We start from the raw sequence: 13600 nt of genomic DNA, 5'->3' as shown, positions 1-13600 counted from the left end.
AGCTGAATTTGGTTGAGTAGGCTGAGAATTACAATTTAGATCCTTAGATTAGTTTTGATGAGTCATTTAATATCTGGAGCAGATGGACAGTGTTAACATGAATACTAAGTCTTCTCATCATTTACCTCTGCTTGTGTTACAGAAACCCTTGAAACTCTCATCAAACAAGCAGAAAATTATACCAGTATACTTTTTTGCAATACCTACAGGAACATGGCCTTGGAGGCTGCTGCTTCGGTTCAGGAGTTCTTCACTGATGTGGGGCTGTATTTGTTTGGTGCAGATGTTAATCCTGAAGAATTTGTAAACAGATTTTTTGACAGTCTTTTCCCTCTGGTCTACAATCACCTCATTAACCCTGGTGTGACTGACAGTTCCCTGGAATACTCAGAATGCATCCGGATGGCTCGCCGGGATGTGAGTCCATTTGGTAATATTCCTAAAAGAGTAATGGGACAGATGGGGAGGTCCCTGCTGCCCAGCCGCACCTTTCTGCAGGCACTCAATCTGGGTATTGAAGTCATCAACACCACAGACTATCTGCACTTCTCCAAAGAGTGCAGCAGAGCCCTCCTGAAGATGCAGTACTGCCCACACTGCCAGGGCCTGACGCTCAGTAAGCCTTGTATGGGATACTGCCTCAATGTCATGCGAGGCTGCCTGGCACACATGGCGGAGCTTAATCCACCCTGGCATGCATACATCCGGTCACTGGAAGAACTGTCAGATGCAATGCATGGAACGTACGACGTTGAACATGTGCTCCTGAACTTTCACTTGCTTGTTAACGATGCTGTGATACAGGCTCACCTCAATGGACAAAAATTATTGGAACAAGTAAGTAGGAACTCCACATTTCCAGTCTGATTTCTTGTAATTCAAAGATAGCCATGATATACTTTGGGAAATAGTAGGAGAATGTATCAATTCATATATTCAATCTAAGATTTTTTTTTTTTATATCTTATGATAACATTTTGGTTGGCTGAAATACCACATTCTCCCCTAAGTAGAAGCCTGCTGAAAGGGTGAGTTCTGTGACATGGCAAGAGCTCAGGTTTGAAATCAGGAACAGCATAGATTTGAATCTTTAGCCTACCAGTAATTAGTTAAATGAAATTAGGTAAGTCCCTTCGGCCTCTTTGCACCTCAATTTCCTCAGTGATAAAAAGGAAATAGTAACATACAACATTTGAAGTATTCTTTTTTGGGAATATAGGCATTATGTATGCAAACTACTTAGTATGGTACTTGGTACTCCAAAAATGGGTAGTATTGTTAGAATTTCAAAAGTATTTCGCTTTAAAATGGAAAATGCCAGTTATATATCCCTGAAGTTAAGACTTGATAGCTTAGTGTTCAAAAGAGTTTCTCCAGAGATGCTCCAAAATCTGTCACAGTGATGGTGTGATAATTTTTGGAAATGTAGTATATACACGGTCATGGTATTTTATTCCTAGCAGACTGAAAGGTTTTTAAAACACAATCATCCAATCAAAACATATGAGAGTTTTCTATTTGTCCCACCTTACACAGAACCATTTTTCTAAATATTTACTGGCTCCCATAGTAATAGTTCTCATATCCCAGAGTGAAATAGGATAGCACGCTGATGGTTCTACTAAACATTTTCCCCTGAAATAAAATGATACTCTCCAGTGCCAACAAAAGACATCTCCTTAGGCTGACATTGATTTACCGAATTAACAAGCATTCTCATCAATTAGCTTTAAGTAGAAAATTTTAGTAAAGAGAGAGTTTCTCCACGTTGGTCAGGCTGGTCTTGAACTCTTGACCTCAGGTGATCCATCCACCTCGGCTTCCCAAAGTGCTGGAATTACAGGCGTGAGCCACCGCGCCCGGCGATTTCATTATTTTTAAACAGACTTTGATTCAATTCCTTTAATTAATGACTGATAGAATGTGAAAAGCTTTATGTCCAAACACGTTTTTCCCTTCTCTTCCTAACCTTCAGGGACTTGCCAGGTCCTGTGTGAGCCTTTATGTTTCCTTTTTCAAATTAGAAATGACACCTCGCTTTAGGTGGATTCAGCACAGCACCATAGGGTAACGTGTGGGCTGAAGTTTAGCTCCTACTCCCTGCTTCATTCAGCTGGGTATCCCTATACAGTGAACCGGATTCTCAACTTGATGTAATGGCTTGGTCTTCTTGTCTTCTCACATCCTTTTATGAAAATCGTACATGGCCCATAACCTCTGGAAGGGATACAATAAACCATCTCAAAAGGAGGTACCAATGACTGCTGTGGTTTCAAGTATTTCACTGAAAAATAAGCATTTAGATCCAGGGAACAAAATGCTCTTAGTATTATTAGTATTTTGAGACGGAGTCTCGCTCTGTCGCCCAGGCTGGAGTGCAGTGGTGCGATCTCGGCTCACTGCAAGCTCCGCCTCCTGGGTACACGCCATTCTCCCACCTCAGCCTCCTGTGTAGCTGGTACTACAGGTGCCCGCCACTGCGCCCGGCTAATTTTCTGTATGTTTTTAGTAGAGACGGGGTTTCACCGTGTTAGCCAGGATGGTCTGGATCTCCTGACCTCGTGATTTGCCCGCCTCGGCCTCCCAAAGTGCTGGGATTACAGGCGTGAGCCACCGCGCCCGGCCAAAATGCTCATATTATTTTATTGAGTATCTCCAAAAGGGAAAGTAAGCACAATAAATCGGAGACCAAGTCCAGATTTGATTATTAATTTGGGGCATGATAATTTAATGTCCCAGGGCCGGGACCTTCTAATATATGTAAGTGAATAGGTTTTCAAGACCTTTTTTCTTACGTATTTTGGAAACCTGAAGGGCCTTTTTGTGTCCTTGAAATCCATCCTGTAGAAAATCTTCTGCATTTCCTGTTTCAAAGACTAAAATAAAAGTTTGCAATAGACAGGCAAGCTTTGAAATCCTGAATTTGCTACCCATTAGTCATGTGGGCTGGGTCAGCTTCTAAAACCCTTAAGCCTATTTGTTCTATGTGAAAAGGAAGGGAGGAATAACTTAAATGGGACAATGTTGGTCAGACTCCAACACTGGTAGGCAATTGGTACCTGAAAACCTTACTTTTTTCTCTCCTTATTCTAAGGAAGGCCCTGAGCAGACCTTGGTGAAGCAGGTAACTTTAGTATCTCAAAGTATTAGAATCAGGTTTATGTTTCCTAAAGAAGTTTTATACAAAACTTTTATCATGTAAACCTCCCTGTTGTATTTTCAAAGAGTGCTCTTTTTAAAATAAATAGTCTGATTTTATATAATAAATAGTCCTATGACTATTTTGAGAAACATCAATTATTACTAATAAATTATGGATTCTTTTCTAAATAAAACAGAGCTCTCTTTTTTACTTATGGGAACAGAAGAAGAAACTGACTTTAACTTCCTTGAAAATTGAACCATTAATATTTATTTCTACCAACTTCAAAGTGATTTATAAGCGCTTTATCAAACTTTGATAACCAGTTCACACATCGATGAATTTAACAAATTCAAAATAAATAACTGGAAAACCAGCAAATAATGACTTTCTCACATTCCCAAAGAAATCTCTGAGATCTAGTACTTCCAAGTCTACTCCTCCATAAACATATATTTTTGCTTTAAAATATCTGTGGAGGTACCTGATGTAGGTACCTGATGTGTATATATACCATATATATATATAAATACACCTGAATCTGTTGGATGAATTTCAACTGGAAAAAAGTTTAGCTTTCTGAGAAAAATCATAAGTACCTTATATTTGGTAAATGTTTAGAGTAACAAAAGTTAATTTACAAGAGAATATTTTTTAAATTTCATAATTCTGTGATTTTTATTAAGACAAAGTTTGATTTAATAAAGCAGAAGAAGAGAGGTAGCAAAGAGTAGGAATTAAAAGCACAAGTCCTAGTGTTAAATTGGATTTCACATCTGTATCTGCCTCTTACTAGCTCTCAGTCTATGCATTTGCTTATTTTATCTCTGTTTGCTTCAATTTCCTCTTTGGTTAGATGGGGCGATGTAATACCATAATAGTATCCTTGTGAGAATAAAATGAACTTACACACTTAATGTTGTGCATAGTGTTTACATTTTACTAGTTATCACTATCACATTATATTATTTAGAAATAATTCACTGATTTCTCTGATTTTTTTTTTCTTTTTATTTGAAATGGAGTCTCGCTCTGTTGCCAGGCTGGAGTGCAGTGGCATGATCTCAGCTCACTGCAACCTCCACCTCCTGGGTTCAAGCAATTCTCCTGCCTCAGCCTCCCAAGTAGCTGGGACTACAGGTGCACGCCACCATATCTAGCTAATTTTTGTAGTTTTAGTAGAGATGGGGTTTCACCATATTGGACAGGCTACTCTCAAACTCCTGGCCTCGTGATCTGCCCGCCTTGGCCTCCCAAAGTGCTGGGATTATAGACCTGCATCACCGCGCCCAGCCTTCTCTTATGTTTTAAATGCTCCCAAGGTAAACATTTCTTTCTTAGGGGTATAGAGCTCAAAAAATATTTTAAATAATCATTTAATTAAACAAATCCTTGTAATTTTCTTTATGAATGAGAAAAATTGATATTTTCAGAAAATATTAGATAAATTTCTAATGTATTTTTAATATTAATGGATATAGATAGATTACCCCCTTGTTAGTAAATTATTAATTCATTTGGTAAATATATACTTCATATTTTTGAAATTGTATTTCTTAATAATTACATTTAATATATTATTTCTTGCTATAATTTGACGCTTTTACTAAAGGCATAAGAACATAGAGTCTGGTTTAATAACATTGTTTCAACATGTTGTAAATAGTACACATGTTACCAGGAAACACAGCTAAACATTTATTCTATACAGTTTTAGGGGAAAAAAAAAGTTTTCTTTTCTTTTTTTTTTTTGGAGACTGAGTCTCTCCCTGGAGTGCAATGGCGTGATCTTGGCTCACTGCATCCTCTGCCTCCCAGATTCAAGCAATTCTCCTGCCTCAGCCTCCCAAGTATGTGGGATTACAGGCATGCATCACCACACCCAGCTAATTTTTTGTATCTTTAGTAGAGATGGGATTTCACCGTGTTGGCCGTGTTGGTCTCAAACTCCTGACTTCGTGATCCACCCGCCTTGGCCTCCCAAGATCAGAAGCATAGTTTTCAACAAAAAAAGTCCCATTCTGTTTTTTCTTACAGATAAGTTTTTCACCTATTCTATCTATGCATATTAGTAGAGATTCAGCTGGTTGTATTCAAATTACTTTAGAAACACTATATAATTCTATCAAAAAAACCTATAAAAATGACTTTAAGGTAGATTGTATAATATATACCAATATACTTTAATTAGCTGTTAAGGAAACTAATATCTTATCACTTCCTCTGTATACTTCCTTTGACATTTATCTAAATCTGTAGACAGTAAGCACAGTAAATTTATTAAGTGTTTTTAGGTGTTTATACCTTCAATAAAAGAAAAGTTAAAATAGTTAAATAGTTAAAATAGCAGGATTGTTTAGGACTAAGTGCTAATTTTGTCCAATTTATTCAATGATGTGATATATATTTTCCTAAAATATCAATGTATATGAGATTTTGCAAAAAATAGGTACTAGAGAACAAAAAGGGTTAGGGAAGAATTCTCAAAATCTCAGTCTCCAAAGTAACCTAATTAAAATACAATGCCATTGCAATTTTAGATATTTTAAATTTAGATATCTAAATGCAATACATTCTACAGTAACTATCACACATGAACTTGACAAAAGTCATGACATTTGCTTAGCGTCAGTCAATCTAGTGCAGTGTGGGCGTTTTTGAGTGATGAAGAAGAGGTGGCAGAGTGCATCACCTTCTCGGGGCCATGACACTTTCACAATCATAAGAAGGCTAATATGCCCTTTCCCTAGAAAAATAACACACGCTGACACACAGGCACATGCAAAATAATTTCAGTGACTTTACAGCTTCTGTGATGCCACAGACCTGAGGGTAAGGATCCCTGAGTTAAAGAAAGGACATCCTCATTCTTAGGGTGAAATACAGTGATACCAGAGTTGGTTCCTAGAGAGGTTCAAACATGGATGGAATTATTTTGAAATTAATGTTGGATATGTAGAGTATGTTCTTTTGACTATGACTCAGATCAGAATGTATAAACTTTAGACAGAGAAGAGATTGGAATGATTAAGTAGAATCTCTAGGGTTGCTCCAGTTTCTACAATATATGAAAAGCTGACAATATATTATTTGTGAAATAAAAATTGTTTTGGTGGGGGAGCTTTCATTCACGTACATATTTGGACTTGGCTGCCACAAGGTGGAAGGTGGTGGCCAAAGGTTGTGTGTAAACTACCTCATAGACAAAGCCCATGGGTGGTTGGACAAAATTTCATTAAAAATACATTAGTAGTGTTGAAAGATATAATTTTTACCTTTGCCTGATTTTTGTTTAACATATGTGGTAGGTTGATATTGAACTTGTGATTTCGTATATGGCTTTACTGAGGAATAAGACTGGGAACTGACAAAGAAAAAGAAAAGGCATAAGAATTAAATGTGTAACAATTGAGAGGGGAAAAATACAAGCTCCTGGTGTGAAAGGCAGCTCTGAAAGAATCCAATCAAAGTGGGATGACTGATTTGTAGAAAACACTGTAAGCTAATAAAGCAGAAAAGGAAGATTCATTAGACCATAGGAAGGCTACCTAGTCCAACTCACAGTTCTACATAGAGATCATTTGTAAAGGTTTTCACCCACCGACTTCTGGTCACTAAATAGTGTTAAGGAACTTCTTACTCCAGATGTGGCCATATTAAGTGTGTAGTGACAATTAATTGTTTCTATTTTTAATATGAGGATCATTTTGTTTTTTTCAAATATGGAATGAGATGTTTTCTGATTAGAGACAAGTCAAAGGGTAATTTCATTGTGCACGGATTTTCTGTTCAGATGTCATAAATATGACACTCTGTTGAGGTAGTTCTGTGATATTTCAGCATCTGCTGGTAGGAATTTTCTTCACATGCCTGATTAGATCTGAATCCTTCTTATTTTGGAGATTTGACCCCTGCATGTGTGTACTGTACTAGTGGAGTGGTGATAGTGGTAGATGGAACCTCTCCTGAGGTTATTAGCCATGGTCAGGGCTAATGAAGACTCATGTACCTCATATGAGGCAAGTCCAAAATTCTTTAGGGGTAGATAACAAGTTTGAATACTTTTTGTGTCAACAGTTCATAGAACTTTGAAAATGTTGCATGATTATTTTGTGATTTTATCTTTCTGATAAATATTGTGGTGTGAGTTACTAGAGAATAAAGACTGATAATCACAGTTATTTATTTTTACCTAATTGCCTGAGAGAGGAAAGATTATTAAATATCTTGTGAAGGTCTGAAGGTCTATAAAGCAGAATCTGAGCAAAGGCCTCCTAGAAGAATGATCCATCACGTTTGTGGACATCTCAAGTTGTTGGAAAGTTTATCCTTCTGGTGAATATATATGTATATATTATATGTATGTTAAACAGTCACCCATGGTATACTAGAATGTAATGTTGTGAAGATAGGAACTAAGTCTTGGCCATCTTTGCCTTTAAGTATTTGAAAGCTATTATTCTGTTACTTTTCTTGACATGTTCTTCTTTCCAGGTTACTCACTCCCATTTAATTCTAAATGTAAAAGGGAAAAGAACCCCTTATATTCTTCCTCAGTCAAATTATGTGTCAAATGTGCATTTGCTTTTATTAAGTTATTGAGGTTTCTTTGAGCAAACAATCTCTTATCCCAATATTATGAGCTGTTTGTCTCCTGGGAATAATAAATTTTTAATAATGTCTAGTGATTCTTTTGAATTTTTCTGAAATAATTTCTGATTGAATTTTATGTGAATAGGTCTTCAGGTACATTACTGATGCTTTCAGCTACTTTGAAAATCCTCCTGCTACTTTTGTGGGGTAAATGTTCTCTAAATTGATACTGCATAAACCCATGTGTAGGTCTTTCCACAATTTAATTTCTTTTTCTTAACTAGTTTTTAATTGTCAAAAATTATATGTATTTATGGTGTACAACATGATATTTTGATATATGTAAAATAATTAAAATCAAGCTAATTAAGATATCCTTCACCTCACGTACACGTTTTAGTGAGAATGTTTAAAATCTACTCTCTGAGAAATTTCAAGTGTATACTACATTGTTATTAACTGTAGTCACAACGCTGTACAATAGATCTCCAGAACCCATTCTTCCTGTCTAATTGAAACTTCTTACTTTTTGACCAACATGTCCTCAGCCTCAGCCTTGGCAACCACCATTTTTTTTTTTCTCCTTTGAGTTTGACTTCTTTAGATTCTACATAAAAATGAGATTCATACAACATTTTTCTTTCTCTGCCTGACTTATTTCACTTAGCATAATTCCTTCTAGATTCATCCATGTTGCTACAAATGACAGAATTTCTTTCTTTTTTAAGGCTTAATAATATTCCACTGTGTGTGTGCGTTTGTATGTGTGTATGTGTGTGTATTCTCTTATTCCATAGGTTCTCGCTTCACTCTGTTGATTGTTTCCTTGGCTGTGCAGAATCATATGTATATATCTCACATTTGCTTTATCTATTCCTCTGTTGATGGACACTTAGATTGATTCTGTATCTTGACTATTGTGAACAGTGCTGCAATAAACATGGGAGTTCAGACATCTCTTCCACATACTGATTTCATGTCTTTTCAGTGTATACCCAAAAGGATAATTGCTGTACCATATGGTAGCTCTATTTTTAATTTTTTGAGGAACCACCCCACTTTTCTTCATAATAACTGTACAAATTAACATTCCTACCAATAGTGTACAGGTTTCCCCCTTTCTCCACATCCTCAGAACACTTGTTATTCTTTTGTCTTTTTAGTAATGTCCATTCTAACAGATTTGAGATAATATCTAATTGTGGTTTTAATTTGCATTTCCCTGTTTATTCATGATATTAAACATGTAAAGATATACCTCTTGGCCATTTATGTTTTCCTTGGAGAAATGTCTATTCAGGCCCTCTGCTGTGTTTAAGGTTATTTGTTTTATGTTATCGAGTGTTTGAGTTCCTTATGTATTTTGGATATGAAGCCCTTATCAGATGAATGGCTTGCAAATATTTTCCCTTATTCCATAAATTGTCTCTTTACGCTGTTGATTGTTTCCTTGGATATGCATAGCATTTTAGCTTGAAAAAATCTCATTTGTCTATTTTTGCTCTTGTGGCCCATACTTTTGGGGTCATATCAAAAAAATATTGCTTAGACTAATGTCAAGAACATTTTTTCCTATGTTTTCTACTAGCACTTTTATAGTTTCAGGTCTTACGTTAGTCGAACATCAATTAACTAGAGATGCACAAATTTATTTCTGGGATCTTTATTCTGTACCAGTGGTCTACATGTCTGTCTTTATACGTGTACCATGATATTTTGCTTATTATAACTTTTAGTATATTTTGAAGTGAGGTAGTGTGATGCCTTGTTCTTATTGCACAATATTGCTTTAGCAATTTGTAGTCTTTTGTGATTCCATATACATTTTAGGAGTTTTTTCCTCCATTTCTTGTGAAAAATGTCATTGGTACTTTGATAGAGATTGCACTGAATCTATAGATGGCTTTAGGTACTGGACATTTTAATAATATTAACTCTTCTAATTCAAGAACATGGATATCATTTTACTTAAGTCCATCCTCTTTAATTTTTCATCAATTTTTACAGTTTTCAGTGTGCATATCTTCAACTTCCTTTGTTAAACTTATTTTCTAAGTGATTTTTTGGTAGCTGTTGTAAATGGGATTGTTTTCTTGATTTCTTTTTCTGATAGCTTACTGTTAGTGTATGGAAGTGCTACAGATTTTATGTGTATTTTGATTAGCAATATTAAGCATTTAAAAATATACCTGTTGGCCATTTAATAAAGTTTGTTTATTCTTTCTTTACCAAATTTATTTATTATTTATCACATTTTTTCTTGGAGTATTTAGGGTTTTCTATAAATAAGATCATGTTATCTGAAAAGAGGCAATTTAACTGTTCCATTGAGTTTTCTTGCCTTATTGCTCTGGCAAGAAATTCAAGTACTATGTTGAATAGAAGGGGCAAGAGTGGATACTCTTGTCTTCTTCCTGATCTTAGAGGGAAAGGTTTCAACTTTTCACTATTGAGTATAATGTTAGCTGTGGGATTGTGATATATGGCCCTTATTGTACTGAGATAAATTCCTTCTATAACTTATTTGTTGAGAGTTTTTATCATGAAAGAGTATTGAATTTTATCAAATGCTTTTTTTGTGTGTGTTTATTGAGATCACATTATTTTTGTCATTCATTCTGTTAACATGGTATATCACGTTTATGCATTTGTATATGGTGAACCATCCTTGCATCCCAGGGATAAATGTCACTGCTGTTGAGTATGGTTTGCCAGCATTTTGTTGAAGATTTTTGCATCTGTGTTCCTAAGGGATAATGATATGTAATTTTTTTTCTTTTAGTGTCCTTATCTGGCTTTTGTATCAGGGTAATGCTGGCCTTATAAAATGAATTTGGCAGTATATCTTCCTCTTTGACTTTTTTAAGAGTTTGAGAAGAATTGGTATTAGTTCCTTTAAATGTTTGGCAGAATTCAACTGTGGAGCCATTCATCTGGGATTTTATATAATGGGGACTTATTTTAAAATGTTTCATTCAATTTCCTTAATCATTATTGGTCTGTTCAGATTCTTTATTTCTTCATGATTCAGTCTTGGAAGTTTGTATGTTCCTAGGCATTTTTCCATTTCTTCTAGGTTATTCAATTTGTTTGCATATACTTATTCATTTTATTCTCTTAAGATCCTTTGTATGGAATTCTCTATATATTTCTTTAAGGTCCATTTGGTCTCAAGTGTAGTTCAAATTTAATGTTTCCTTATTGATTTTCTTTCTGGATGATCTAGCCATTATTGAAAGTAAAGTATTGAAGTCCTCTACTCTTTGCAATACTATTGTATTGCTGTCCATTTCTTGCCTTGTATCTATTAATATGTACCTTTTTATCTAGGTGCTTCAATGCTTTCAATTGCAAAAATGCATACATATTTGCAATTCTTATACACCATTTTTGAATTGATCCTTTTGTCATTATATAATGACCTTCTTTGTCTCTTTTTACATAAAGTCTTTTTTGACATAAAGTTTTTGACATAAAGTCTATTTCATCTAAGTACTACCTCTATACTCTTTTGGTTTCTATTTGCATGGAATGAATATCTTTTTCTACCCCTTCACTTTCAGTTTTTATATGACTATAGAAGGCATGAAAACCCAGAGCATTCCTAGGGGATCTGGATCTGGGCTAAGCTCCCATGTTATTGCTGCCTCTGCTGGTCATGGGGCCCCCAGGATCAGTATTACATAGAGCATCGTGGCAGTTATTGGACCTTCCATGGCTTTCAAAGCCTCTGATGAGTCACCTCAAATTGCTAGAACTCCATGGCCACAGAAAACCACAGAGTACCAATGTGAGCATCCTGCCTAAAACTTCTCAGGGCTTGAAAACCAAGGACAACTTCACTCAAGATGGAACAAGAAAAACAGTGCCTCTCAACTTTCTCCATGTCTTGACCACAAAGTCAATGGTCATATTACATGATCGTTGGAATGAGGGCTAAGCTCTGTAGACCAGAGTGAATAGCCAGGGTCTCTGGCTACCCTAACCCCTTCCTAACTGACTCAATAAATAAGAAGGAAAATCTCTTTCCACACCTGTAATCATTCTTGGTCAATAGTTGGGAAGTTCTACAGTGGAGGAATGCAAGTATGCAACATTGGCCACTGATCCTCTTTCTCTTTAATAAAACTTTGCATTATGTGACCTTGGAGACCTAATCTATCTAGGGATGATCAGAGAAGATTCCAGCTGTCAGTTCCCTTCTTGGTTTTGTGTCTGGCTGGCTTCAGCTCTGCATGGGAAGGGTGGTGTAAGAGGTGTGAGGATGGAGAAGGTTTATACTCCCTTCTCTGTTTTCATTTTTGACAACTAAGGAAGAAATAATAGGAATTTTCAAAGTCTTCACATTTCAGGAATGTGTAATCTAACTGTGGGATATTTTGTTCCGCTCACATTTTTCCCCTTCTGACTGTTCACATTTATGATTCTGACTTTGTGAATCAGAAAGTCTGGCTGCTAACACCTAACTCTTTAGCAACTATCTTTTGAGACAGGTAGTACCTCCCACTTTTAAAAAATTTGGACCATTCTCCTTATTCTATTTTCAGCCACTCTCTGTGTTCATTTGGACAGTAGAATAAGCAGATGAGGCACTGAATGAGTTAACTGAAAAGAAGGAAAAATATTACTTATAGTCTTCCAATTATTTAAGGCGAGCTCCTTGAGCCATCTCTAGGTACGTGTAATTTTTTTTCTTTTTTTTATTTCTTTTTTTACTTTTATTTTTTGAGATGGACTTTTGCTCTTGTCACCCAGGCTGGAGTGCAGTGGCACGATCTTGGCTCATTGCAACCTCTGCCTCCCGAGTTCAAGCAATTCTCCTGCCTCAGCTTCCCCAGTAGCTGGAATTATAGGTGCGTGCCACCATGCCCAGTTAATTCTTGTATTTTTAGTAAAGACAGGTTTTCACCATGTTGGCCAGGATGGTATTGATCTCCTGACCTCGTGATCTGCCTGCCTTGGCCTCCTGAAGTGTTGGGATTACAGGGATGAGCCACCGCACCTGGCCCTAGGTACATGTAATTTTTTTTTAATTTACTATTTCATCACTTTACAGATCATACTAAGATCTGTAAAGTTAGATTTAATTTACAGAAGATTGATAAATAGCAAATAATTTTTGCCCCATGGAGTTATAAGTGATATTTGCCTGATTGAGGAAACAAACCAAAACGTTATTGTCAATCATCTTGTAAGTCTGACATTAATCTTGCAGTGTTTCTTCTTGTAAGGAGTATAATGCTAATCCCTGGTATTCACCTTTCAAGCAGCTTTATTGTGCTGTTTGTTCCCTCATTAAGAAATTAGGCAAAAATATTTCACAACTGCTCATTACATATTTTTGAGAGTCATATTTTTAATTCTTTTTTTAAATTATACTTTGACGTAACACATTCAGAAATAAAAGGTCTCAAGAAAATATGTTGCTTATGATGGATGGGACTTTTTTGTTGGGAATTGTTAGAAACTTGAATTCATTTAACTGCTCCCCAAGTAAGGGAGTAATCATTAAATCACGAGATAATAGAGCAGATGTAATATGCTGCAAATGTGGGAACTGAGAGTTGAAGAAGATGTTCCCAGAGGATGAATAAAGGGCAAAAACAAAAAAGAAAATAAAAAACAAGAAATGAAAAGATATGCTTTGTAACAATAAAGAATGCAATCCATAATGAGTATCTAGTAGTTAGGAATGTGCCAAATAGCAACAATATACATGTAACAACAAACTAAAATAAAAACATTATAGAAATAAATATAAAAATTGAAGATGAAACATAATAGAAATAGAAAACAGGAAAAATTGTAGGCTTATTATGTAATTCCAAGAGCATAGTGGAATTAATGGATGCATGTGCTTTAAAA

General features: G+C 35.7%; 1 protein-coding gene across 1 annotated transcript in view; it reads left to right on the top strand.

Annotated features, from left to right (window-relative positions):
* LOC105477190 (glypican 5) overlaps positions 1 to 13600 on the top strand; it is a 1465510-nt gene that overhangs the window by 287400 nt on the left and 1164510 nt on the right. Inside the window, exon 3 of the mRNA XM_071081156.1 lies at positions 143 to 837. Coding sequence (XP_070937257.1) covers positions 143 to 837 — 695 coding nt within the window. The remainder of the gene's footprint in view (positions 1 to 142; positions 838 to 13600) is intronic.

Source organism: Macaca nemestrina, chromosome 16 (assembly GCF_043159975.1).
Source record: "Macaca nemestrina isolate mMacNem1 chromosome 16, mMacNem.hap1, whole genome shotgun sequence".
NCBI lineage: Eukaryota > Metazoa > Chordata > Mammalia > Primates > Cercopithecidae > Macaca > Macaca nemestrina.
The sequence above is the reverse complement of the archived record's forward strand: the minus strand, read 5'-3'. Positions and strand labels throughout refer to the sequence as shown.